Here is a 24,360-nt window from a genome sequence, read left to right as displayed (position 1 = left end):
ATAGGCCCACCCCCTATTCCCCAACAGAGTGGCTTTCTGGACTCTGTGGTACTCACTGACTTGCTTTTCTTTATGGTTTACTGTCTTAAGCAGGCATCACCAAATGACTATAGCTTAGTTCAATTTGTTTTCTGAAATGTGTACAAATGTAATAATAAAGAATGTATTCCTTTGTGACTGGTTTCTTCCTATTAATATCATGCTTATTATATCCATGTAGCTTGTAGCTGTATTTTACTCATTTTTCCTACTATCTAATTTCCCATAAAAGGGATATTCAACATTTACTTGTGCTGTTAATGGACATTTGGGTTTTTCAGGCTGGGAGCTACTAAAGATAATGCTGTAAACATTTTATGTGTATCTTGGTATATACACTCATTTCTTTAGTATATACCTAGGGGTAGCTCATAGGATAAGTATACCCTCAACTTAGGTAAAAAGTGACAAACTAGTAGTACTAATTTATGCTCCCACCTTCACTGTGATAGGCAGCCTCTGAGATGGCTCCCAATGATTCTCACCTCTTGATATTCACACCCTGTCTAACCCCTTCTCCTTAAGTGTGGGCTGAAGCTAGGATATGACAGAAGATAATGGGGTGTCGCTTCTAAGATGAGGTTACAAAAGACTATGGCTTCTATCTTGGGCACCCTTCCTCACTTTTTTTCCTTGCTTATCGTGAGGGAAGCCATTTTGTGCGCTAACCTCTGGAGACCCGTTCAGTGAGGACTGGATGTCACTGACCCACAACCAGCATGAGGATCTGGGACCTTCAATAGCTCCAGAAGTGAGCTTGTAAGAGAATCTTCTGCCTGTGGGTCCTCCCCCAGTGGAATCTTGAGGCTGCATCCTTGATTATTGCCTTGTGAGAGACCCTGAGCGAGAGGTAGCCGGGAAGCCCGGACTCCTGACCTGTGGAAATGGTGAGATGATCAATGTTTATTGTCTTAAGCCATTAATCTTGGGACAATTTGTTACACAGTGATGGATAATTAATATACTCACCAAAACCTTTTGTTAATTTTTTAAAGTAATTTTGATAACTATGAAAAAAGTTCAATTAGCATGTTTCTGATTATTAATGATGTTGAACACCTTTTTTTAAAAAAAAATATCTATTTTTTTTAGGTGTAGATGGACACAACACAATGCCTTTATTTTTATGTGGTGCTGAGGATCGAACCCGGGCCCCACCCATGCTAGGTGAGCGCTCTACCACTGAGCCACAATCCCAGCCCTGTTGAACACCTTTTTAAACGTACACTGACCATTTGGATTTTACTTTTTGTAAAGCATTTTTCAGTGTTTTTTTTCTGAGTGGATTGTAGGGTTCTGGAGTAAAGATTTAGACTAAGTTATCCCAGAAAACAGCCTGAAGCAAGAGCTTGTAGGGAAGACATTTATTTGGGAAATATGTCTAGGAACAGAAGCAGAAAGGCAAGTTCGGTAAACCAAAGAAGGGTATCTTCTTGAGTCAGTCACTGTTGTAGAAAACATGGGCTTAATCTCACTGACATCTGAGGGGCCATGTAGGATGCACCTCAAAATTATCCACCTGAGTTATGAAAGATAGTTTTTATGTTTTAGTCCAAGACCCCCACTGACCAAGGATCCCCCATAAGGTGTTAAGGCCCTGACTTTTCCAGACCACACACCTGTGATTTCACATGATCATGGAGGTAGCAGGGTCAGAAGGACAGTTGTGTCCAGTCCTGGAGCAGTAATATTGCAGGAACAGAGTAAAATGTGAACTGAGAGGATGTGAGGCAGAGCTCAAGAAGTTTCTGCCATGTGGATTGTATGCATTGCAAATCTCTTCTCCCACTCTGGGGCTTGCCTTTGCACTCTCTTATGGTGTCTGGATGAATGGACATGGATAATTCTAAGATAGTTGAGTTTGTAAACTTTTTCTCTATAGTTTGTTTTGCTTCCTGTTTTAAAAAGTCTTCCCATACTCAAGTGATAAAAATGTTCTCCTATGGTATTTTCTAGGAGGTTTGTTATTTTGTGTTTCACAGATCTACAATCCATCTGAAGAACTGTCACTTCCTAATGCTGATTTTGTCATAAATCAAGAATCTGTGTGAGCCTATTTCAGGGCCTTTTTTTCTATTATGTTTTCTATTTGTCTATCTCTGTGACAGTATTATAATATTTTAATTATTAGAAATATATAGTAAGTTCTAATACCCAGAAAGCAAAGCATCTATCTTACTCTTCTTATTCTTCACAAATGTCTTAAGTTTTTTTGGTCTTTTATATTTACTTATAAGCTTTAGAATCAATAGTCAATTTTCATCCACCATCTCAGTAGGATTTTCCTTTTAAATTGAGCAGGTTTCCACGTAGATTACTTTGGGAAGATTTGCATCTTTTACAATATTGAGTCTCCTAATATATGCACACAATATATGCAACCCTATTGATTTAGGCCTTGAATTTTTTTTTTTCCAAAACGTTTTGTAGACAAAGAATTGTTTCCAACAATGGTAAGCACATTTACTTTGAACCATCTTTCCCACTAAGAACAAGTAGAAAAAGCAGACCAAAATATAAAAAATATGTTTGGGGCTGGAGATATAGCTTAGTTGGTAGAGTGCTTGCCTCACATGCACAAGGCACTGGGTTCAATCCCCAGCATCACAGAGATAAATAAATAAATATGTTTGAAGCTGGGCACAGTGGTATAAGCTTGTAATCCTAGTGACTTGGGAGGCTGAGGCAAGAGGTTTGCAAGTTCAAGACCAGCCTGGGAAATTTAGTGAGATTATGTTTCAGAATAAAAAATAAAAAGGAGCTGGGGAGGTAGCTCAGAGGTAAAGATCTCTTGGGTTTGATCCCCAGTACCAAAAGGGGGGAAACAAACAAACAAACAAAAAAACGTTTGAAGGCATTGGAGGGCTAGTAAAGCTATGACTTTTTTGGGCCAAGGAAAGAAAGGCAGGGATCAGGAACTGAACTTTTGGTACCACTCCCTGCCTCCCACTGCCCCCTGTGTGGATTGCCCATCCCAACAGGAGTGTCAGAGAGCCTCAGAAACCACGTCACCATTAGTCTCCAAGCAGCGATGCTTTGATAGACTCCCAAAGTCTCCTGTTCATGTGCAGTTTAGGAGCCACTGAGGACCCAAGAAAGTATTTTTGTACAGATTTTGGGAACTCTAATGCTCCCCCATCTCCTGTATTTTCCCTCCAAATCCCAATCACCTTAAAAGGCTTGAATGTGCCCCTCTGTCTCATCTACCTAACGAGATTGCCACTGGTGTGGACTCCATTTCCTTTAGGGTAATTTGAAAAATTACTTTGGGAGAAAATTAGAATTCAGTGTGAGATTTGCCTTACATGTGTCCCTTTTCTTAATAATCCTAAGCCATGTGTGGGTTGGGCAACACAAATCTGTATAACTTTATTTTTGAAGGGTATTTTCAGCAGGTATAGGATTTGTAGATGGCAGTTCTTTTATTTCAGTGCTTTGAAGGCATCACTTACGTTGTCTTCTGGTTTCTTGTTTCTTTTGGAGAAGTTAGCTGTCTTACTTCTGTTCCCTTGAAGATAATGTGTCTTTTTTCTCTGACTACATTTACTTCTCATCTTTGGTTCAGAGTACTTTTACCACAGAATTCGTTGGTGTAACTTTGCATTTATCCTGTTTGGGATTTGTAGTGATTCTCAAATCTGTGGATAGATATCTTTTGTCAGTTTGGGAAGATTCTCATTCATTATCTCTTGAAAAATTGATTTTCCCTGTCCTCTCAGCTTTGTCTTTTAGGCACTCCCCAGTTAAATGAATGCTAGACTTTTTACTCTATTTACCACTCTGGGAAACAATATTTCATTTTGCAAGAGTGTATTACATCCATGGGAGAGGGATTTGAGAAATCAGTTTTCTCTCTTATTGAAGCACTTCTGCCACTCAAATTCTTCTGTACTCTGAAGCAATGTCTCTTAGTGACATTGGCAGTAGTAAACTCCTTACAACCTTCATGAAACTTGGACATGGTGACCTTTTATTTCAAATAAAAATTTCTAGTCACAATGGTAAATGTTTAAGGCTATAGGCTACACTGTACTGGTCCTCAGAGCCACATCTACATTCTAGGTGATAGAGGTACCACATGCTCTTTGCTAAATATGTATTGTGACATGCAGGGCCCTCAAAAGCATGGGTCTTAAAGTGGGAGGTCATCTTTCCTGAGTCTAAAACTAGTTTCTCAATCTCAATAATATTGACACTTAGAGCCAGAGAACTCTTGGTTGTGGGAAGAGACAGATAACTCGTTTGTGGAATTGGATCTTTATGCATTGGAGGATGTTTAGCAGCATCCCTGGCCTCTATTTGCTACATTCCAGTAGCACCTTTCAGTTGTGACACAATAAAAATATCTCCAGGGCTGGGGCTGGGGCTCAGCTGTAGCACACTTGCCTGGTATGTGTGAGGCACTGGGTTCAATTCTCAGCACCACATATAAATAAATAAAATAAAGGTCTGTCAACAAATTTAAAAAATATTAAAAAAAAAACTCCAGACATTGCCAAATGTTCCTATTAGGGAGGGGGCAAAAATCACTCCTGGTTGAGAACCACTGGTCTAAAGATAATATACTCCAGACAAGAAAGACCTACATGATAAATTTTGCCTAACACTTAATACCAAGAAATAGTATGCTTGATAAAGCATATAAGTGGACTTAGGTTATTTGGAAGTTCAAAACTGAGTTTCATGTGTTAACTATGTGAACCTCAGAACTGATCTTTTGTTTTCAATAAAACAATCCTTTTGGGAATGGTTTCATGTAGCTTGAAGAGATTGGCAGGCAAAATGACACTGTATGGAATTCAGTCTTTGGAGGCAACATCCTGGCTTTGGGAACAGCATAAGAGCCCCTTTCCAGAGGTAGAAGTTTGGCTTCTTGAAGCAGTGTTGAGGGCAGTGAACAGCAGTCCGCAGAGTTGAGAGAACAGGGAAAGCATTGTTTGGTAATGGTAGGGACATACTCTGTGGAGAACACTCTCGGGAGGTATTCCTTCTTTTTTCCTGTGCCAGAAATAATTGTGGGATGCTTTCTGAGAGTAGGATGGGGAATTGAAGAGTCAGAAAGTAAGTCAATAGGGTTTGAGCCATAGTAATTTGGGTGTAAAACTTTTTTTTTTATTGATTATTTAAAGCATTACATAGCTCATGATATATCATGTTTCATACATTTGACTCAAATTGTGTTTTGAACTCCCATTTTCACCCCAAATACAGATTGCAGAATCACATCTGTTACATATTCACATTTTTAAAAAATGCCATATTAGTGACTGTTGTATTCTGCTACCTTTCCTATCCCCTACTATCCCCCCTCCCCTCCCCTCCCCTCCCCTCCCATCTACCCTCTCTACCTCCCCTGCTGTTGTTCAATTCTCTCCCTTTTTTTCCCTCCCCCTTGCCCCTCATAACCTCTTATAATTCTATGTATCATTGAAGGTCTCCTACTATTTCCATGTGCTTTCCCTTCTCTCTCCGTTTCTCTCTCCCCATTCGTCTTTGTTTACTGTAGTCTTTTCCTCATGCTCTTCCTTCCTGTTCTGTTCTTAGTTGTTCTCTTTATATCAAAGCAGACATTTGGCATTTGTTTTTTAGGGCTTGGCTAGCTTCGCTTAGCATAATCTGCTCTAATGCCATCCATTTCCCTGCAAATTCTATGATTTTGTCATTTCTTAGTGCTGCATAATACTCCATTGTGTATAGATGCCACATTTTTTTTATCCATTCATCTATTGAGGGGCATCTAGATTGGTTCCACAGTCTAGCTATTGTGAATTGTGCCACTATAATCATTGATGCAGCCGTATCCCTACAGAGCGCTTTTTTAAGGTCCTCAGGGAATAGTCCGAGAAGTGCGATAGCTGGGTCAAATGGTGGATCCATTCCCAGCTTTCCCAGGAATCTCCATACTGCTTTCCAAATTGGCCTCACCATTTTGCAGCCCCACCAGCAGTGTACAAGTGTATTGGGTGTAAAACTTAATGTGTACTTCCAGTTTGGAGACAGAAGAGTGAAGTCATTTCTCTCTTCCCTTGGAAACCACCCAAAAGCATCAAGCAGAATGAGAAACAGAAGTGCAGACTCCAGTTTCAACACAACTAGGAGACATCTGAAACTTCACTCTAAAATGGTCAGAGTTGGAAAGGTAGTGAATATCAGAGTATGGAGAGGATGACTGCTTCTGCAGGACCTCAGTAAACCGCTCAGAGTGCTTCAAAGTGAAGCTGTTTGCAGGACCAGTCTATTGAAATGTCAGGGACAAAAAGACATTGCATTTGGAACAATCCTATAACATCTGCTCTGCATTGGTTCATACACACAACCTTAAATCATGAAAGTTCGGCTAGCCTGACCCTTTCCCAACATGAAATCCCCACAGACACTTGGCACAATGGTGCACATCTGTGGTCTCATCTACTTGGAGGCTAAGGCAGGAGGATTGCAAGTTCAACACAGCCCAGGCAGTTTAGTGAGATCCTGTCTCAAAGTAAAAAGGGCTGGGGAGGGCTGGGGCTGGGGCTGAGTGGTAGAGTGCTTGCCCCTCATCATGAGGCACTGGGTTTGATTCTCAGCAATGCATATAAATAAAGGCTCATCAACAATTAAAAAATATTTTAAAACAAAAAGGGCTAGGGATGTAGCTTAGTGGTAGATCACTTGTCTAACATGCACAGGCCTTGTTCAATCCCAAATATTGGTGATTGGGGGAGATGGGTCCATCTATGTGCATGGCAGTTCCCCTCTCCCAAGAGCTCATTCTTGACTCCTCTCACACACTACATTCCAATATTAGCAAATTCTGTTGGCTCTACTTCCAAAACGTATCTACAATTGATGTCTCACTATTCCCACCATTCCCACTCTAGTCCAAACCTTTGTGCACACCTAGAATGTTGCTGTAATGCTGTAACTGTGCTGCCTGTTTAGTTGGCTTCCCAACTAAATTTCCCCCCAAACTTTTAAACTATAGTACTTAAAATATAGCATCTTAACCCATATTAATCAGATCATATTGCTCTAATAATAGAATTCTCATTTTCCTTAGAATAAAAACCAAAGTTTATCTCATGCTCTTATGATCTTATTCCTGCTATCTTTTTGAATTCACCTTGTAACCCTCTGCTGCCCCTCACTTATTCTAGTAATGTCACTGTATCTCCTTATTCTGTTTTCATGTTTATCATCACCTAAAGCATATAGTTGTCATGCATCTCCCCTCCAACAGAATGAAAGCTTCATTAAAGCAGGGTCTGATTTTGTTCACTGCTATACTCACAGTGCCTAAATCCTGGTACACAGCAGATGCTCAATAAATATTTATAGTTGATCAAACAATAAAAAACTAGCAAAGCTTTGTATGAGGATACAGTAGAAAGAAAAATGGCAGATGAGCCCACTTATCAGAAAAATACTGCCTCAAAACATTTGAAAGTTATGATGAAACATTTCACAGAACTAATCTTAGTTAAAAATTCATCTCTTTAAAATAACCACTTCAGAAATAGAAGATATGAAAGAACAAAGAATGAAATAGTTGAAAAGGACAAAATTTAAAAATTAATTATAAAAATGAAAATTAAATTGGAATGACAGAATACAGTGCTCAAATCACAAGAGGAATAGAAGATAGGAATGACAACAGTGACATGGAGATAGTTGATGCAGCATGTATGTAACTCGAGTTCCTATAAGAGAAAATTGCTATTTCTAGAAACAAAAGGACTGAGAAATCTTTCTCACATGAAAAAGTGGTCAATGATAGACTTTTAGAAACTTAAAAAAAATTGTAGTTGTAGATGAACAGAATGCCTTTATTTTTATTTGGTGCTAAGGATCAAACCCAGTGCCTCACATGTGCTAGGCAAGCACTCTGCCAGTGAGCTACATCCCCAGCCCCTCAATCTTAAAATTTAGGTTAAAAAAAAAAAATCAGTGATCTTTCATCAATATTTATAATAAACCTATCAGTTCTTTACCGGTTTCACTGAGTGCATAACTGGAAACGATCTGTTAATCTGCTTTCTAGCTGTAGCAATACCTTAGACTGGGTAATTTATGATGAAAAGACAACTGAGGATGTAGGTCAGCAGTAGAGCACTTGCTCAGCATGTGAGGACATAGGTTTAAAACCCAGCACTGGGGTGGGGTGGAAAGTAATTTTTAGCTAGATGTGGTGGAGTGCCTGCAGTTCCCAGGTACTCCCAGGTACTTAGGAGGCTGAGGCAGGAAATCACCTGAGCCAAGTTTGAGGTCAACTTGAGAAACAGGGACTGTTTAAGGGGGGGAGCTGGTGACTTAACTCAGTGGTAGTGTTGTCTAGTGTGTGCAAGACCTTGTTATAGATCTCCATTAACTCCAAAAGTTTACTTCTTACACTTCTGGAGGCTGGGCAATCCAAGATACAAGTGCCAGAACATTAGTGCCAGCAATTGCTGAGGACCTCTGTGCTGTTGTTGGTGGCAGAAGAGTGGAAGGGTTAAGAAAATGTGTGAAAAAAAATATATTTTTAGTTGTAGGTGGACACAATACCTTTATTTTGCACATAGTACTGGTAATTGAACTAAGTGCCTCATGCATACTAGGCAAGAGCTCTACCAGTGAGCTACAAACCCAGCCAACACCTCCTCTCTTGATCCCGTAACTTCATCCCGTAGAGTCAATGAATTCATGAAGGCACTTATTAAAAAAAAAAAAAAATCTGTTTTGGAGGAGACATTCAAACCATATAGCACCATCTGAATTGCCAGAGTCACTCAAGCCTCAACAAAAATGTTTCAAATTGTTCCTTTGGATCCTTAAAAGATTGTACTCCTTGGGACTATTAAACAATTAGGTTGACTTCTCCAGTGAAAGACTGGTTTTAAAGGAAATAATTTTAGCACAAGTACATGTAAATGCACAGGACTGGGAAATTGTGTTGAACCCCTTCATATACAGTGGGAGTATGAATATTCCACAGAGAAGACTGTTAACAATGGCAAGAACTGCTGAGTCAAGAAAAGTTTTAGGAAAACAAGAACTTTTGATGAAAATTTTTCAATGTGGTGTGTCAAAGGTGGGTAGAAGTCCCATTGGAGTGGACTGAGGGAGGGGATAGAAGTCTAGACAGTAAGAGAAACAAGATATTAAAATTGTATACAAAAGGTGGAGAGGATCAGACTGAAGCACATGGTGTGGTACCTGGGAGCAAACTTCTAAAAAACATGTAAAACACGTGCAAATGCTGACAAAAACAAACAATAGTGGGCTGGGGATGTGGCTGGCTCAGTGGTGGACTGCTTGTTTAGCATGCACAAGACTCTGGATTTGATCTTCAGACCACAAAACACTAATAGGTTAAAGAAGAGGTCTAAGACTCAAAAGACAATCAAAAGTACTGGGTTCATAAGATACAAAGGATTTTACAGTTGCTTGCATTTATTAATCACATTACCTACTTGTGCACATAACTTTTTACTTACATTAACTATAGGAGGTGGTCACACTGCTATCCTCAATTTATTTATGAGGAATGGAGACCCAGACATGAAGTCAGGCTAGAGGTTAGTTACACCAAGGTAGAGGATTAGGGAATTTCTACATAAGAATCTGCACTACAGAGCCAAGGACACATGAAGTGTATGGGACAGGGGGGTGGGCCATAAGTTTCAGAATAAAGGTTTTTAAACCCTTAGGGAGAATTGACTTGACATGAACAGGTGTAAAGAATAGAGCTGAATGTGACCTGTTTTCAAATTATACCTTAATCATTCCCAGGTTTTTTCTGTACCTTGTTTTCCCAGATTTTAAAAATATTTGAAACTTTTCCCTAATAACAAATAACATTGGAATCTGTTATTGAAAGCATTTTCAATAAAAAGGCTTATTAGATTATTGGTACATGTAAATATTTGATAGGCAAATTTGGGAGAAGTGCATTTCAGGTATGAAATTATCAAAGACATGGAAAAAGTTGCCCTGAAACTTTTCAATAGTGTTCACTGTACAAAAGTAATGTTTTCCCTCCTGATTTTTTTTTTCTTTAGCAGAGGTAGAAAGATTACATAACATCCATCTTCTTTTAATATATTTCTTCCAATCTGAGTTAAAAAAAATCCATAATGTTTATGCTTTTAAAAAGACAGCTATTATGTTTAATGTACTGCCAGGACACATGAACCAACAGACCTAAATTTACTCTAACCGTGAATTGTTAGTGCCCAATAACACATGAGCTGAAATCAGAATTTCTCTGTGGAGATGAAGAAATATGAAAATGATTTTCCAGTGTAATTATTTCAGAAGATGCTTCTGTTTACATCAGAACCAAGACTCATAAGCAACCCAGCATGTTTAAACCATGAATTAATGAAAATGCTTACTTTTTAGAATGTAACACAGGTCTCTCTCATTCTTATTAAAATAGTTGAATAAAGCCAAACTTCTATAAACCAAGTATGTTAAATGTCATACATATTGACTGTCACTTAAATTCATTATTTTAAATATGTAGGGTGGCACTTTTCAAACAACACAAGAAGTTAAAAAAAGTATAAAACAAACAAACAAAAAACATACTTTAGGAGCCAGATATATGAAAAATATTGCAAGACACAGTCTATAACCGGAAATCACCTGTTTTAGTTGCTGCACTCTAGCACATTCTAAATTACAAAATGATAGAGTACTTGGGGGAAAAACGATCAAATACATACTTAAGTTAACTAGATATAAAATTTTTAGCTTTCACAAACAGGTTTGGCTCACATCTTTGAACCTGTTACTTGGAAACACTGGAAACAATTATTCAGATCCACTGACTAACCCATAACGCATGTTAATCCATTGTACAAATCAACCACATAACCACAGATTATTCTAATCTCACTCCAACAGAATCAATAAAATTAGAAACTAATACCTCTTTTAGTAATTAAACAATCGAGTAACAGCACTGGGATAAAATGAAGAGAATTTCTTGTTTCAGATTCTTAGTCAATAAGCCCGTTCCTCATTTTTAGACAACGAGGACAAAGGTATCACAACCAAATATGGGAAACTGCTTTCTCTTTATTTAGACCTTAAGGAGAAAAAAATGAACTTTGGTCACATGTTGCTTAAAAAAAAAAAATCCAGTTTAACATATTTCTAAATAGATAGGACTAAATGATCAGAGAAATAATTTCATTTGTAAAAATTTAGCCAAATTTTATCAAAAACCCAACATACAATGTAATCCAAATTATTATAAAGGCTGGGATTATACATTCCAAATGTATGTCAGTTGAATTCCCACCCAACAGATGTTAACCCAATATGTCCCATCATCCTATATAGAACTGAAAACTTGGGACTTTGATTAACGTACTTGCTCTCATGCTGTTTTGGTCCAAAAGAGCAGAACTGAATCGGTAAGAGTAAACTAAATAGCTAATCTTTTGCCAACAATAATTTAGATTGTGATTGGCAGCAGAAATATCCATGATGAATAATTCTACTTTAACAAACTATAGTTTAGGAATATTTCTCATGAACACATCACAGTATCAAATTTTTATGAGAGAAAAATATGAAGGAACAAAAACAAGGATGAAATAGCTACCAAACACAAAAGTGTCTTCCCCACAATGCATCAGAAGGGGTAAAAGGTGAGGTTAAAGGGCTGATGATACTAATATGAAAGGAAGTTGAGTACTGTATTTATTTATTTTATACAACTCTTACTCTTTACAAAATGGTTATAGTCATGCCCATAAAAGTGTAACGAATGGCATTTGAAAGCAAACACTTTGTAATTATTTAAAAGGGCCTTTTTAAAAATTATAATACAAAGGTCTGTGCTTTATAAGCAGTCCTCCACTGTGCATTATAACAATAAGGCTTACTTTTAATACAAAGACTAAGTGTTTGGGAGTTATGAACCACTGGATTTAACAAACATCATTTTATAATTGCTTTTTGCATCTTTTTTGTTTTTGGGATCTTCCACTTCATCAGGGTGCTCAGTAGCTTGGAGTTCTTCAGCAGATTCTTCTTTTTCTGATTCTGAGTCACTTTCAGAATCATCTGGACTTTCAGGATCAGGTGAATCATCATCATCGTCTTCATCATCCCCAGCCACATCACCTTCTCCATCATGATCTTCTACCTAAAACATCAATTAAGAGGTTCTTTGTAAAACCAGCATCAAAACTGGGATAGGCAGCATAAAAAATGGGAAAGACTCTTAGTAGGGTAAATTAACCATTGATGTTTATGTGGAAATCAGTTACCAATGTTTTGCATATTATATTATGCATACATATATTTACATGTTATATTTTGTGGAACAACCAGTTATACATTAACTCATAATAAATTAACTCATAACAAAAAAGAGCTCACCTAAGCAACAATTGAGAAAGAACTCTTGTAAACCCTTATATAAAATATTTGGTCTAACTTGTGTATGTTTAAGCCACTATTGGAAAATACATTTAAAGTGTTAAACATGGTTGGGTAATAATATTTTAAATATCTGTACAAAGAAAGCTATCTACATTAGGATACTTGGTTGCTAGTGTAATCCAACAGAAACAAATGATATCAAATTGAAATTATCTTCCCAATCAATGAAAACAAGTTAATCACTACCTCACTGAAGCCAAGTCCACAATGTCGTCGATATCTTCCTGATAATTTACTGTCCATACTTTGTTGATATTGAGACTCCAGTTCTTCATTAATTTTCTTGTCTTCTTCCCCTGCATGTCCATTGTACTTTGGTTATGTTTCAGTCAAATTAATAAAAACATCTGATTACAAAAAAAACCCCATAATACAGATGCCATTATATTCAGAGCTGAATACTCTGTGACTAATTTTATAATGAATTTTGTGGATAGGTTTCTATAACTGAAAGATGTATTTATGATTAGTTATTAGTAATTAGCCCTCTGAATTACAGAAATATATAATGACTATTCTGAAAGTTTTCTCTAAGTCACCTAAAACAAAACAAAACAAAAATCTCCATCAAACAAAAGCATCCCATCTATTTTTTAAAGAAAGTTAAAAGGCAAACAATTATATTCAGAGAATGAATATATAAAAATGACCTCTGAATGGTTCTCCTTTATGCCTGTCTTTGCTTATCAGCTAACTGAAGCAACATAAACTTAAAAATTATTATTATGTGATATTTGTATATTTATTTTATGTAATTCTGTTGTAATTCATTTATGCAGCAGGATACTAAACAACTATAAACAAACTTACCGCCCAAGAAAGGGAATGTTACCATGGCATTTCCTTTGCCATGTTTTATCAATATAAGAGGAATTTCAGGTTTTCTTCAAATGGTAGGGCTCTGCATTGTTTTTATTCATTAAGTTCCCAGTTTTAAGAGTAAATGCAGCAGTTAAAATATTTTTTCTTTCTGCAAAGCTCTTTTTTTTGCCTTATGTAGCAAAGTAAATCAATTTGACAACTGTTTATCAGAAAAATGAAAGACCCATTAATTTCTAATGTGCTATATATTAGACCTATAAAATTAACTTAAATGATTTAAAAAATTGAGTTTAATCTAGGTTATGATGCATTGTTAATAATGTCCATGGAGACAATGATCCAATGAGAGACAAATTGATCCAATGGAGAATAGGATCAATTTTAAACAGTTGAAAATTTTACTTTTCAACAAGCGAAATTCAAATTCAGTTTTTATTAAGTTTCCCTCAGTAGTAAAAAAGAAAAAAAAAGTTTATTTCTTCAGACTGCAATTAATGTATATTCTTCAAAGATTTCAGGACAGAACTTAGTAAATAAGCTCAAAAGCAGTAATATATGCCAACTATACATTATATGGTAAGTAACTGATACAATGAAAAAGAATTCTATACGTATCACAGTTGGCAAGATTAGGTATAAAAATCTCAATACAAGTAAAATATATATTCTTAATCAGTAAAAATGAAAACAGAAAAAGGTTAATTTCTTGGTTAGACTATTTATATATATGATATGTACTCTTATCTTTTAAAGCAAAACCCATATTTTATACTTTACATGAAACAGGGGACATGTTTTCATGTAATATACATACATTTGCAATTCTACTATTTCAATTTTAACAGAACTATGTACAGAGGTTAATAGTATCCCAAAATATGTACAATTGTTTCATACACCAAATTTAGCACCTCCATTCTAATTATTTGACTTTCTTACCTGTTCGAAAGTGAGATGTTGATTTATGATCTCCTATGACAAGACGACCAGTATGTTCTTTCTATAAGAAAGTAGCAAATACATTAGAATTTGAGTCTTCTAATTTAGCATAATTATTGAATGTCCATTATGTAATGAAAACTAATCCAGGCTTCTGGGATATAGTAGAGCCAAAGGAATAAATTCACAACTCTGCCTTTATGCAACTTACATTCTGGCATGGGTAAGGGATGGGTAAGGGAGATGGACAAATGTAATCAATAGCAAATCACAGTAGAGAAGGTAGTGTTATTAAAATAAAGCAGAGCAAAATAAGGGGAAAGAGTATAAAGTAGGAGTAGAGATCGGGTTGAAATTTTAAGTGACATGGATAGATAACTAGAAAATTCAGTCTTAAAAGTCCAGTAAATGAGTAGATTTAACTTTTCCACCACCATTTCTGATGCCCCAGGAATATCTCATGGTAAGACAGCAGAGTCTATCTAGGTAAAGAAATATGAAACAATGAACAGACTTAGAATGTACAAAGTAACAGATTTTTTAAATACAAAAAATTAAAATAATCATTACTGTTTACAATATATCACAAAAAACTCTTTGCTATTAGGCTATAAGAAACTCCTAATCTCAACCCATCAAAAAAGAACAGAATCTAAAACAATCTAATACTAATACTAGAAAGTATAAAAACAATTTGATTCAAAGTTATAGACTTAATCTTAATCCAATCTACTCTGTGGTTTATATTTAGTTTCATAAGATCAAAAAATAAATTATTCACTGAAATACATATAATAAATGATTAAAGGGAACTTTGTAAAGCAATCTCAAACCAATCTTCTGTGAAGATATAGTAAGGAGCCTTCCTATTGTGAAACAATGGCAAGACATATTCACACAAAAAGATGATAACACTAAAAAGCTTCAGGCATTAACACTATTACCTTATATGCCATCTACATTTAAACAAATCAGTGATTTAATGTGCTGCTGCTGTAGATTGCAAAACAGATATCCCATTGACAGGTTTGAATATAAATATAATGGCATCAACTTATTCTAGGATGATGACAGTATTGTACTTATCTGTTCATACTTTATCAACTGGTTCTTCCTATGACCAAAAGAGTGTTCATGCTAGCTGGCTACTATGAAGAATGTATTTTGTAGCCATAAAACAGAATATCTAAACAGTTCATATGAAGACCAGGAATATAATCTTGGCTTCTACAGCAAAAAACTTTTTGTGCTATTTTGTGTTTTGGTGTTGAGGACTGAACCCTGGACCTTGCACATGCTGAATATGTGACTTACCACTAGGTTGCATTCCTAGCTGCTACAACAAAGAATTTAACGTATGATAAAGAGCCTATTTACTAATAGCTAAATTTTCAAAATTTTATGTTACAATGTTCTAAGTACCAGAAGAGTTAACTTTTCCACCATTTCTGATGCCCCAGGAATATCTCATGGTAAGAGAGCCCCCTAATCTATTACTTACTTAATAAATCATAACAAAGGTTTTATTTGCATGAAACAAGAGAAACTCAAGCTACAGATTATATGACAAGCTAAAAATTACTGGGAAATCTGGAGTTATGAGATATTACATAAATTCTTCCTATATATAGGTCTTCATGTTTTACATGACTTCTCCCTATCCCCAAAACAACTGATGCAGTCTGGCTTACTCCTTTTCATCCTTTCAGATATAGATCAATTCTATTTCTCGGAAGCTGTCTTGTACTGCTAAGCCAGACTCAGCTATCCTTATCCATGACTCCACAGTAGCATGTGTACGGCTCTCTCATGGCAATTATAATTCTGTATTGTTATTATTATCCAGTTTCTTCTATTTTGTAATGACTCCAAACATGTCTTATTGATTTGTGACCCACAGAATCTAATACAGTGCCTAGCAGGTAGTGGGTAATCAATAATTATTGGTAAAATACATGAATGTATTCTTTTGTATGACAAAATGAGGGCTGAATTTCGTTTAAGGTACCTTAAAAAGAAAAAAAATGTTTTTCTGTTTCTTTCAAATTTAGTTTGTAGGAAGACTACAAACTATAAATATCATAAAGTTAGTTTACCTGCTAATAAAAAACAAATGTTTAGAGACCACAGTATTTACTCGTAAAAATATATTGCTAGGAAAAAAAAGGTTTTGCAATAGGTGACATTTTCTTGGTATCCATATTTTATACCTTCTATTATGTTCATTAAACTGAATAAAATATATTGAACATCTTGTTTGGGGCAATGGTGTACACCTGTAATCCAGGCTACTGAGGTGGCTGAGGCAGGAAGACCTCAAGATTAAGACTAGTCTCAGCAACTTTAGTGAAATTCTGTCACAAAGTAAAATTTAAAAAAATTAGCTGGGAGGTACCTCAGTGGTACAGCGTAGTGCCTGGATTCAATCCCCAATACTATACACATATGCAAAAACAAAACAAAACAAAACAAAAAACCCCCACAAAACTAAACAAGTAAAATGTTGTGGCTACTACCACTAGTTGGAGACAGCTATGAAATATAAAAGACTTTTCACATAGGTTCCAGATAACCTGTTCAGAAATACCTTCTGTTAAAACCATCAGGCCAAAAGATAACAAATCATAAACTTTTACATTTCCTTTCTCCTCTGGCTTGAATCTCCTGAAAACAACATTTTCTCTATGAAGTCTCCAACCATACTGCCAGAAGCACTGAGAATTCTGGAAGTGGTTTCAGAATTATTATAAATTTTAAGTGCTTGATTAGGCTGGGTTTCTTTTCCGAAGCCAAAAGTAATCATGCAAAACAGGTAAATGGGAACAAAGTGTATTCAGTCCTTCTTACTTAACATATACCAAAAAAAAAAAAAAAAAGGCATTTTCACAGAAAAGATAAAAAAGGCATACCATGTGATACTTACTTTGCCTGCACCCATAAGTCTCAAGAATTTTTGTTTTCTCTCTTCATTGCCCAAGTCTGCTGCCTCCCAATTGCTAGATCCAAGCTAGAAAAGAAATTAGTTGATTATTTTTCTAGCATAAAAAGAAGAATTAAAAAATTTAAAGTCTCTAAGTCTCCCCTGCCGTCAATTTTAACTATAAATAGCTATAGTCGTTCATGCTTGGAAAGTTAAGGACATACGTCACATTTGAATTTAAATATGCTCCTTTTTTATTTCATCTGAGCTGAGTTCTTCTTTTGCAGCCGGAGCTCTCAGTTTCAAAAGTTTACATATATCAGAATCACCCAAAGGACTTGTTAAGAGATTGCTGTTCTATACCCTCAGAGTTTCAGATTCAGTAAGTCTGTGGTAGGGAATTTCTTTCTTCCTGAGGTACTGGGGTATGAACCCTGGGCCTTGTGCATGCTAGGCAAGCACTCTACTACTGAGCTATGTCCCCACCCTCTAGGGAATTTCTAACAAATTCTCAAGTAATGCCTTTGATGGGAAGATCACATTTGATACCTACTTCCCTAGAACCCTGGAGGGGCTTAGAGCATCTAGTATTTTGAACCCAAAAGGCTGCAACAATTTTTAGTTGAAAATTTAAAAATTCTGGCTTTAGTGATATGCTAATCAGGATTCATTGGACCTAATTTTTTCAGTTTCTTTTGAGCAGTTATTATTAGTTAGAATTGAGATATTATCACTTTTATTCTTTAAGATTTTCCAAAGAACAAAGAAAATTTACTTCTTTTTTTAAAAGAACAGACTAAAAACTAATTCTACCTTGCATTATCAATGGGCCCACTAAATCATTTTATAAACCTAAAACATATCATGGAATTCTAATGACTGTTCCCCCCGCCCTTTGTTAAGAGATAATTTTCCTCAGCGACAATTCTTTTTAATTTTTTTTTTTAGTTGTTGATAGACCTTTATTTATTTATATGTGGTGCTGAGAATCAAACCCAGTGCCTCACACATGCCAGGCAAGTACTCTACCACTAAGCCCCAGCCCCAGCCCTGTTTTTCCCTTTATCTTAAAATTAAGGTTAAGAATCATTTTATTGCAATTCATCAATTATTCCCCCCAAAGTTAAAATGACTTAAATAATAATAATAAGAAACAAGAATAATTGTGGAAGGCTTTTCTCATTGTGTCCAAAGTACTGCATCATCATCTTTCAAGAAGTCATCATGTCTCTGTAGTCTGCTTTTAGAATTCATTGTACTCAGATGAGAATTCAGAATTGTTCCTTTTCCACCCATAATGGCAAGGAGAGGAAAACTGACAGAAGGCAATTTACCATGATTAGAACAAAAATAAATAAATAAATAAATAAACAAAATACAGGCAAATGCAAAATGATAGGCAATACAACTATAAACTAAAAATGAAGATGAAATTCACTATGTGCAAAAATCTCAAGACTATGAGTTCTTTGTTGATGAAATACTAGACTTTGTTCTCCAAATCAAGAGATGTGAGACAAAGAAAAACAGCAACAACAAAACAAGGACAAATGAAGAAATAATGGTACACGCATCCAGAGGGTCATTCAACAGGAAGAACTTTACCTTGCCATATTCTGCAATAAGAGTTTGGATCATCTCATTTTTCAAAAAGGATGTGTGATCTTTATTTAATCTTTTATGATGTTTGTGGACCAAAATTTAATTGGTTGTGTTTGTAAGTAAACAAAGGCTGAATGTAGGTGTATATACAAACGTGAATGAAAGAAAAGATTTAGGAAAAAAGCCATCCATTGATCACTCTAATTGAGTTATAGTCTAAAATGGAAATGTTCTGTAATTAAGGAGCAAAGACAATAAACCCCTGCTCAACAGAATTTTAAGTAATCAAAATTTCAAAAAAAATTCAAGTGTTATTAGTCGGATGTTGCCAATAAAAGAATGAGAAGTAAGGATAAAGCTAAAAGCTTTTAGAAATAAACATTAAATCTTAAATTGTATGTTCCAGGTTCACACACAACAGCTGATGAGCAATTAGCTGTATTCAGAGAATGTGAACTCTTGTGTATTTACACTATTAAAATCAGAAAAATGGGGCTGGGGTTGTGGCTCAGTGGTAGAGTACTTGACTAGCATGTGTGAGGCACTGGGTTCAATTCTCAGCACCGCATATAAATAAATGAATAAAATAAAAGTCCATGAACAACTGAAAAAAAAAATTTAAAAATCAGAAAAACATAGAAGAGAAATTTAGGTTTGCTATTGTTAAATTTGTATTAAAATTTTGAATAGGGCCCCTTTCACTACCTCTTTATTCTTTCTTCTGAAAATTATTCATAAAAGTATAAAAGAATATAAAAACAATGAGAATTACTTCTGGGCATATTAGGGTTAAAGCATTTGTAACACACTGGACCCACTGTGGTTCTTCTAAATTCTTTCTGGTGGAAGGGATTACATGTTCTCATAATTTTGGCTACCTAAGTTACAAATCTCTACTTCTTTCCATCTGATTGCTCATATCTTTTTATAGGCCATTTGGTCTTAACTATTTCTGGTTCAATATGGTTTAAAATTTTTTTAAAAGGTACTAATGATGCTTTGGATTTCAGCTGCATTATATCATTTACTCTGTGAGCCTAGATATAAAATTTAATTTCATTTTATTTCCTGATCTACAAAAACAGACCTCTTTTAAGACACTGTCTTAAGAATATAACACCTAAGAACTGCATACAGCTTGAGCATCCTTAATCTGAAAAGCTCTAAAATTCCAAAACATTTTGATCACTAACATGACACCACAAGTGGAAAATTCCACATCTGATCTTCTGTTCAGGTCACAATCAAAATGTAGAAGCACCTAAAAATATTGTATAAAATTACCTTCAGGCTATAAGATGCACATGAAACAAATTAATTTCCTGTTTAAATGTGGGGCCTATCCCCAAGATACACATACATACATATTTACATATACATATGTATATATTTCAAAATTAAAATAATCTGGCCTTAAGCACAAGGGAAACTCAACCTGGAAAGTTTTATAATCTATGAATAGCTTTTCACTTACAGTCTCTCAAAATCCCCTCATAACAGTTCATTTAACAAATAAGGACACTGAGGTTCAGAGAGCCAGGTGATTTGTTTCAGTTCTCTGGCCCTAAGTCCTCTGCTTTTTTCACACCATACTGTACATGACCAAATTAAAACTGCACATTGAAGGTAGTCTATGAACAAAATGTAGAGAATTAAGTTAAAAACAATGGTCTAAAAACCAACTTTCCTGATCTTCTATTTCTACTGAAAGAGCAAACAAAGGTTGGGGCTGCAGCTCTGCAGTAAGTGGTGCTTAGCACGCTTGAGGTCCTGGGTTCAATGCCTAGCACCAACATTCCCCACCAAAAGGCAACAGCTTTACAGTGTTTTTACATAAATAACCCTATTACCTACAACAACTAATCCTAATTTAAAGATAATATCATTAAGTTTTCCGGTTCTTTCTTTCAAAGTTTAACAAGTACCTTGCTGAAGTGCTACATTTGAAAAAGCACACGGGTGTCTAATAACATTTCTAGAGGTTCTCCACCAGTTACTCAAATGAACCTCCCCACTCCCTATAAGTAGTTTTCATGTCTCCATTCCAACCAAACTGATGGAACCTTTCAGTTGCCATCATCCTTAATATTCTTTACTATGCAGTCAATTTTCCTCAATATATATCTTAGTGACTATACACTGTTAGCATTTTCCTAGAGTTGTAGTCTGATTTAATATCTATTTTAATATCTCTTAAATGTTCTATTACTCCCAATTATGTGACATCAGTGGGCAAAAAGACTTATTTTTTTTACAAGAAGTAGCTGCTCATTAGAAACTGCTGACCAACTACAAATTATAATTGATTTTCTACAGTTTTGAAGTCTAGTTTAAAAATATGTGATTTAACAAGTATTTTTAAAACAAGTACTTAAGGATAACTCCCAATTACCAGTAAAAATAATAAAAATCTCATGAAAGAGGTACAGGTCACTGTACTGTAACATTAGCAACATAATCATTTTTAGAATAATACTTTACTTGATGCTTCCAAATCCTAATCTTTTTTTTTTTTTTTTTTTTTTAGTTGCTGAGGATCGAACCCAGGGTCTCACGAATGCCAGGCAAACGCTCTACAGGTGAGCTACAACCCCAGCCCCCAAATCCTAATCTTGAACCATAACCATCTCCTTTTTTGGACAGGGGAGGGTACTGAGGTTTGAACCCAGGGGCTATTTACCACTGAGCTAGGACCCTAGTCCTTTTTCTTTTTTGAGATAGGGATGCTTATAGGATTGGAAAAGGTATTAAAAATCTTCTAGTTTAAATTGATGTTATCAGAAGCTGTAGAGACTCAATAAATATCCCTTTAACTTTCTGCTAAATACATAACATTACCTGCAGTTTTTTGGTCAAGTTTAAAAGACTGTTTATTTCTGAATTTAGGAAATCTGATATCCTAGCAATTGAGTCACAGTTAAATATGAGGAGAAAAACAATATGGTAACCTTTAAAATTACAGCCAAGTTAGTTAAAAAGACCTGTACAAACTGATGACAAATATTTAATTACAATATTAACAAGAAAAAAATCTCAATGTCAGTTGCAGGGACAATAGGGGATATGAATAAACCTAAGCATGTGTATAACCATCATTCCCAAATCTCCAATGATTACTAATCTTTCTGCAGAGCTAAAAATAAATTTCCTTAAAGATTCTTACTATTTGTGTCCACATCCCATCTTCCACCCATAGAGAGGTGGGTCTTAGCACCATCTCATTGAGCACAAAATAGTATTGAGCCAGTGTGGTTCAAAGATATTGTGAAAGGCACTTAACTGCATTACTGAAAATAACTACACATTCAGAAATTGACAGTGCTTTAAACAATAACTGGAGGAAAAAAATGTCCTTCCATGGTCTTTAAAGATGACCTCTCCATGACCCCTTCCCAATAATTTTCCTATCAGTGTTCCCAAGGCCTTTATTCATTCTATGAAGGACAATTTTTTACAAGTACTGGTTACCTGCAGTTTCCATCACATTGCGCTAGAGCTAGGCCAAATATGCAAAAGAGCTTAACGTAAGCACCACACTTACATCTTTTAATTCCCAAGACCTAGCTTAGAAGTCAATATTTAATGAGTTACTTTACAGAACTATTATTTTTGTTACTTAAACTGATAAGGAAAAGGTTTGGGGGTAAGGCGAAGAAAGAACAAGGTATGCTATCAAAATGGGCTTCTGGGTCTCACTGTCTCAGACCTCACCACTTTACCAAATATCGGTACCAAATTACGTCCCTGGTACAATTTTTTCGGTTCAATGCAGCTGTTCACTTTTACGAGTACATTAAAGATAACCATCAACAGTAGACTGCAAAAATACTCCGGGTCGGAGAAAGTGTTCAAATGTGCACGAACATTTCGCCATTATCATAGGAACATTTCAAACCTAACAACAGGGACGTTTTTGCCGTCTCTACCGTGAATAAAAAGGCCAATGAAATCAGCTTCATCAACCATCCAACACGCAAATGACGATCCCTTGACTAAGCTCTTTCACTTCTCGATCCTATCAGGATTTCCTTCCTCAATCGCCCTTTCTACGCAGGTACCTGGCTCTCAGCATGTGGCCCTCTTCAAACCTTCCGATCCGTATCAAGAAAGGAAGACACTTCCCAGTAATTCGTGATTCCCCCCACTGGCCTTCCCCCTCAGAGCCACTTCAGGCGCTTCTTCCCCCTACGTCCACCCTTCCCGGCCTACCCCAGCCTTCGGTAGGCCTCAACCCTCACCCACTCCGCCATTGTTATTTACATCGTCGTCTGGGGAGGCTGAACGCTTCACCCCGTGAGGGTGAGACTCCCTGGCAGCGCTCATCGTTGCGCGGATCCCGACGCGAAATGTCCAAAACACTCGCGGTTCTCCTCAGCCCGACACCAGCAGCCCGCAATCTGCCACCGGCCCAAGCAGCGCCACTCCAGAACGCAGAGCCCCTCCGGGCCTTCTCCGCCACAGTCGTCACCGCGGCGGCCGCTCGCCGGTCCGAGGCACCCTGGGAGTTGTAGTTTCCGGCTTCATTCCATACTGGCCTCAATAAGAGATAAGTGTGTGATTAAAACTACAATTCCCAGGAGGCACAGCGGCCAGCTCGTGCTGTGTGGCGGGAGTGCCCTCGTAGGCTCCTCCTTCTTCGGCTTGTGGAGGGAGCTTTCCCGCGGAAGGGTATAGTGGTGAGCTTCGAAGAGAGAGATTCGTCCTACCGAAAGAGGCCTAGTAGGTTTTCGCATTTCACTGAGACGTTGCCACCCGGGCAAATGCATCCCTCATAGTTAAGCACCTAGGTTTAAATGTAATGCTTGAGGTCAATTGAATACCCAGGGTAAAAAACATTTTTAAAAATGGCTTCTTCCATTCCCACCCTGGTATGTGTTCTCAGTTGCCCATAACAGGCTTTTAGGAGATTCACACGAATGTCTTGCCATTTTCCTCAGACCGAAGTGAATTCAATTTGATATTGAATGCTGGTTAACTGGCCATTATTGAAGCAGATCCACCTGAGGGAATTCCGGACCGCTTTCCACAAGGCTGTGTGGTTAGCCTTAGACTGAATGCTCCAGTCCGACTTGCTGTGGTCTATAGTCCTTATACTGGTTGAAGTTTTCATCAAGTCTGTCTCCACTAGAATCCTCTTTTTTTCTTTTTTCTTTAAAAAATATTTTTTAAATTAGGGTGAATTTCACAAAACATAAAATTAACCATATTAAAGTATACAATCCAATGGTCTTTAGTACCTTAAACCCTTCTGCAACTCTCACATCTACCTAGTCCCAAGACATTTCATCATCCCAAAGAAACTCCAGTACCCATTTGTGGGCCCAACCCCATATCCCCTCTCCACTGCCTACTCCAAAATCTCTAAATATCTAAAGGTTTTGTTTCAATACTGGAAACTAACTCCTGCAATATTAAGGTGTCCGAATGTTTAACCGTGCCTGAACCTAACATTGTGTCAGGATCCTTAGTTTATGAAGCTTTCTGATCTCAATCAAAAAATTGATCTTTTTTTAAAGCAAATATCAGTAAGAGGTACGACAGTACATATTAAGTGTGAGTTTCTGTACTGAGAGCAGTTTGTGAAACAAAACCTATTAGCTTCTGAATTCAGCAACCAC

At 36.5% G+C, this 24,360-nt stretch overlaps 1 protein-coding gene across 2 annotated transcripts; it reads right to left on the bottom strand.

Annotated features, from left to right (window-relative positions):
- Positions 1-10,635: 10,635 nt before the first annotated feature.
- On the bottom strand, positions 10,636-23,216 carry LOC308634144 (small acidic protein). Of its 2 annotated transcripts, XM_081267750.1 has the most exons (5): positions 23,003-23,216; positions 17,144-17,227; positions 14,221-14,281; positions 12,646-12,755; positions 10,636-12,160 (listed from the first exon to the last, which is right to left on the bottom strand). In XM_081267750.1, exons 1-5 carry the CDS (start codon positions 23,063-23,065, stop codon positions 11,927-11,929), a joined length of 552 nt encoding a protein of 183 aa, XP_081123876.1. In that variant the 5' UTR covers positions 23,066-23,216; the 3' UTR covers positions 10,636-11,926. The 2 variants fall into 2 exon arrangements, with proteins under 2 accessions (XP_081123876.1, XP_081123877.1); XM_081267751.1 differs by lacking the exons at positions 17,144-17,227; positions 23,003-23,216 and having other exon boundaries at positions 12,646-12,771; positions 14,221-14,263.
- Between the last annotated feature and the right edge of the window lie 1,144 nt (positions 23,217-24,360).

This window comes from Spermophilus citellus, assembly GCF_964194105.1.
Source record: "Spermophilus citellus genome assembly, chromosome: 2".
Taxonomy (NCBI): domain Eukaryota; kingdom Metazoa; phylum Chordata; class Mammalia; order Rodentia; family Sciuridae; genus Spermophilus; species Spermophilus citellus.
This window is presented reverse-complemented; position numbering and strand designations above follow the sequence as displayed.

Coding starts and splice junctions, on each gene's coding strand:
- LOC308634144 (XM_081267750.1), bottom strand. CDS start 23,065: ATGAGCGCTGCCAGGGAGTCTCACCCTCACGGGGTGAAGCGTTCAGCC. Junction 12,756..14,220: donor AACATCTCACTTTCGAACAG/GTAAGAAAGTCA, acceptor ATGGACATGCAG/GGGAAGAAGACAAGAAAATT. Junction 12,161..12,645: donor GTGGACTTGGCTTCAGTGAG/GTAGTGATTAAC, acceptor TTGATGTTTTAG/GTAGAAGATCATGATGGAGA.